This window comes from Capsicum annuum, unplaced genomic scaffold (genome assembly GCF_002878395.1).
Source record: "Capsicum annuum cultivar UCD-10X-F1 unplaced genomic scaffold, UCD10Xv1.1 ctg26125, whole genome shotgun sequence".
NCBI classification, from domain to species: domain Eukaryota; kingdom Viridiplantae; phylum Streptophyta; class Magnoliopsida; order Solanales; family Solanaceae; genus Capsicum; species Capsicum annuum.
In genome coordinates, this window is record NW_025832372.1 from 1 (window position 1) to 2269 (window position 2269).

Genomic DNA, 2269 nt, shown 5'->3' on the forward strand with positions numbered 1-2269 from the left:
GAATAAAAAATTCTTGTACGTTATATTTTGTTTGTGTGTGATTTTTTATTTGTTAGGTCAAGGCTGCATCAGAGTATCATTATTCAGTTTATGAATCTAGAAGAATATATGTTGTGGACTTGGATGCTAACAAATGCAACTGTTGTAGATTTCAGATTGATGAAATTCCATGTCCACACGCGATTGCAGTATTGAAGAGTATAAATGTTACGAAGTTTCGTCCGTGGTGCTCTGATTACTATAAGCCTACGACATTAGTGAAGACATATGAACTTCCTGTAGTACCTATGCCGGATAAGAAGGATTGGCATGCGCCTAAATGTGTCGAAAAAGAAGAAGTCATACCACCCAAATACAAAAGACCACCTGGTAGGCCGAAAAAGAGTAGGTGTAAGAAAGCAAGTGAAAAACTATCCTCCCGTACAAACTGTTGTGGTAAATATGGTCGAGAAGGTCATAATAGACGTACTTGCAACTTCTTTCCAAAGGAGAGTTGATGTTTTGGTTACCTGATACATTGAACGATCTATGTTTAGTTCATCACTGTTAGTTTGGTTTTGATTTGGATATGTTTGAATAATGTTTGAACAATATTTAATTTAAATTAGTGTTTGTTTTAAGTGGCTTATTTTTGCCTTTTCATTTTAATTTCATTTACTATTTAATATGTTTCTTAAGTAATCTGTTAAAATATAATTTTTTAGTGTTCTTCGAATTAGAAAGCAACTCTATCATGAAAGGTTATTCATTTTACTGTTGTTGTTTTTTTTGGTATAATTAGTTTCATAAAACAACTCTTGTACGTAATTGCTCTAAAAACTTAAAAGTTTACGCATAATTGATGCTAGTTTAGGATTCATGATACAACGTAGCTTGTATTATGATACATTGCAAGAAGTAATTGTAAACATTGTTTATTATTGTCAATTTTATAATAATTGTATTATAGATATTTGTACTGTAACCTCAAAATATATGATAGATGAATATGCGATGTATCATAACTGAATGTAAAGTTTTTTTAGTTATATTTGTTTTACCTATTAATTTGCTTTAAATATATTTCAGATTTGATTTGATTTACTTTGAATTAATATGATACATTGCATATATGTGTCATATATATTTTTAAAAAAATTTGTATGATACATGTCTTTACAAGAAAAACTTGCTGAAAATTGACACATATATAATTCATCAATTTTCATGTGTCGATGAGAATTTAACATATCATAAATTAAATGTTAATTGATTCAAAAAATTGATGAAAATTTTCTGCCACAAAAACATTACTGTTAAAAGTAGTGTGAAATTACATTAATCGAGGCCTATAACATAGCAACAAAAACAATGCTAAGAACTTAGCAATGGCACAACCTAGCATCTACTCTATGGCTAGAATATTAGATGCATCAGTCAGAGGGACATAAAATGGCCGTACACTTGGTGTCGTCATGGTTACTAGAATAAATCTTCTTAGCCTTTTTAACTCCACAGTTCAATAAGAGTGTTGCATATCTCTTTCGAAGATATTCTGCATCAAGATTTGATGAAGAAATCTGCATTTGGTCGTTAAGAAATTCTGCATAAGCTGCCACAAATATTCCACAGTCCCTAAGCATGAAGAATAATTTAGTTAGATGCTTAATAATGTGGGAATTATTGTTGTATCAAAACTTATGAAAATGGACAGTAAATGTATAATAATTTGTCAGCTTGTTGTGCAATTGTTTTGCAATATCTTCAACGTATTCAACATCAAATGAGGTGTCATTCAAATCACCGACCACTTTACTCATCTTATCTTTATAAGCTTCGAGACTTGACCATACGGTTTTTTCAGTGTTTTCTAGTATCCGCTGTAACTTATATATGTTGGCAGCATCACAGACAACCTTTTGATCTCATGTGATGGCTCTCTAGGTTGTGATGAAAACATTGATTCATACACCCTGATACATCTTTTCTTTAAAGATATCACAGCTAGCACCCAGTGAAAATTTTCATCGCAATTTACAGGAACGTATACCTCATCGACTAAGTGCCACGGCAAAGCAGCTGGTATGTTGAACCCTTTAATGATGTTTATCAGTGCTCCTTCATTGCTTGCAACAAAACTCATTTTTTGTAATCATCTTGAGTTGAGAGAGAATCACCCGCTGCATCCTCAATGTAACATCTGTATGTCGAATCGATGTATGTTTTGAACAACCAATTAACAATGGTGTATCGATATTCTTGATCCTTTTGTTGCTTTGATTTCTTCCGA

General features: G+C 31.9%; 1 protein-coding gene across 1 annotated transcript; it reads left to right on the forward strand.

Moving 5' to 3' along the window:
* Positions 1-56: 56 nt before the first annotated feature.
* Positions 57-497, forward strand: LOC124890854 (the record flags this gene model as incomplete). The annotated part of the gene is made up of 1 exon (XM_047402692.1): positions 57-497. A coding segment is annotated over one exon (441 nt), but the record flags the coding sequence as incomplete, so codon positions are not given.
* Between the last annotated feature and the right edge of the window lie 1772 nt (positions 498-2269).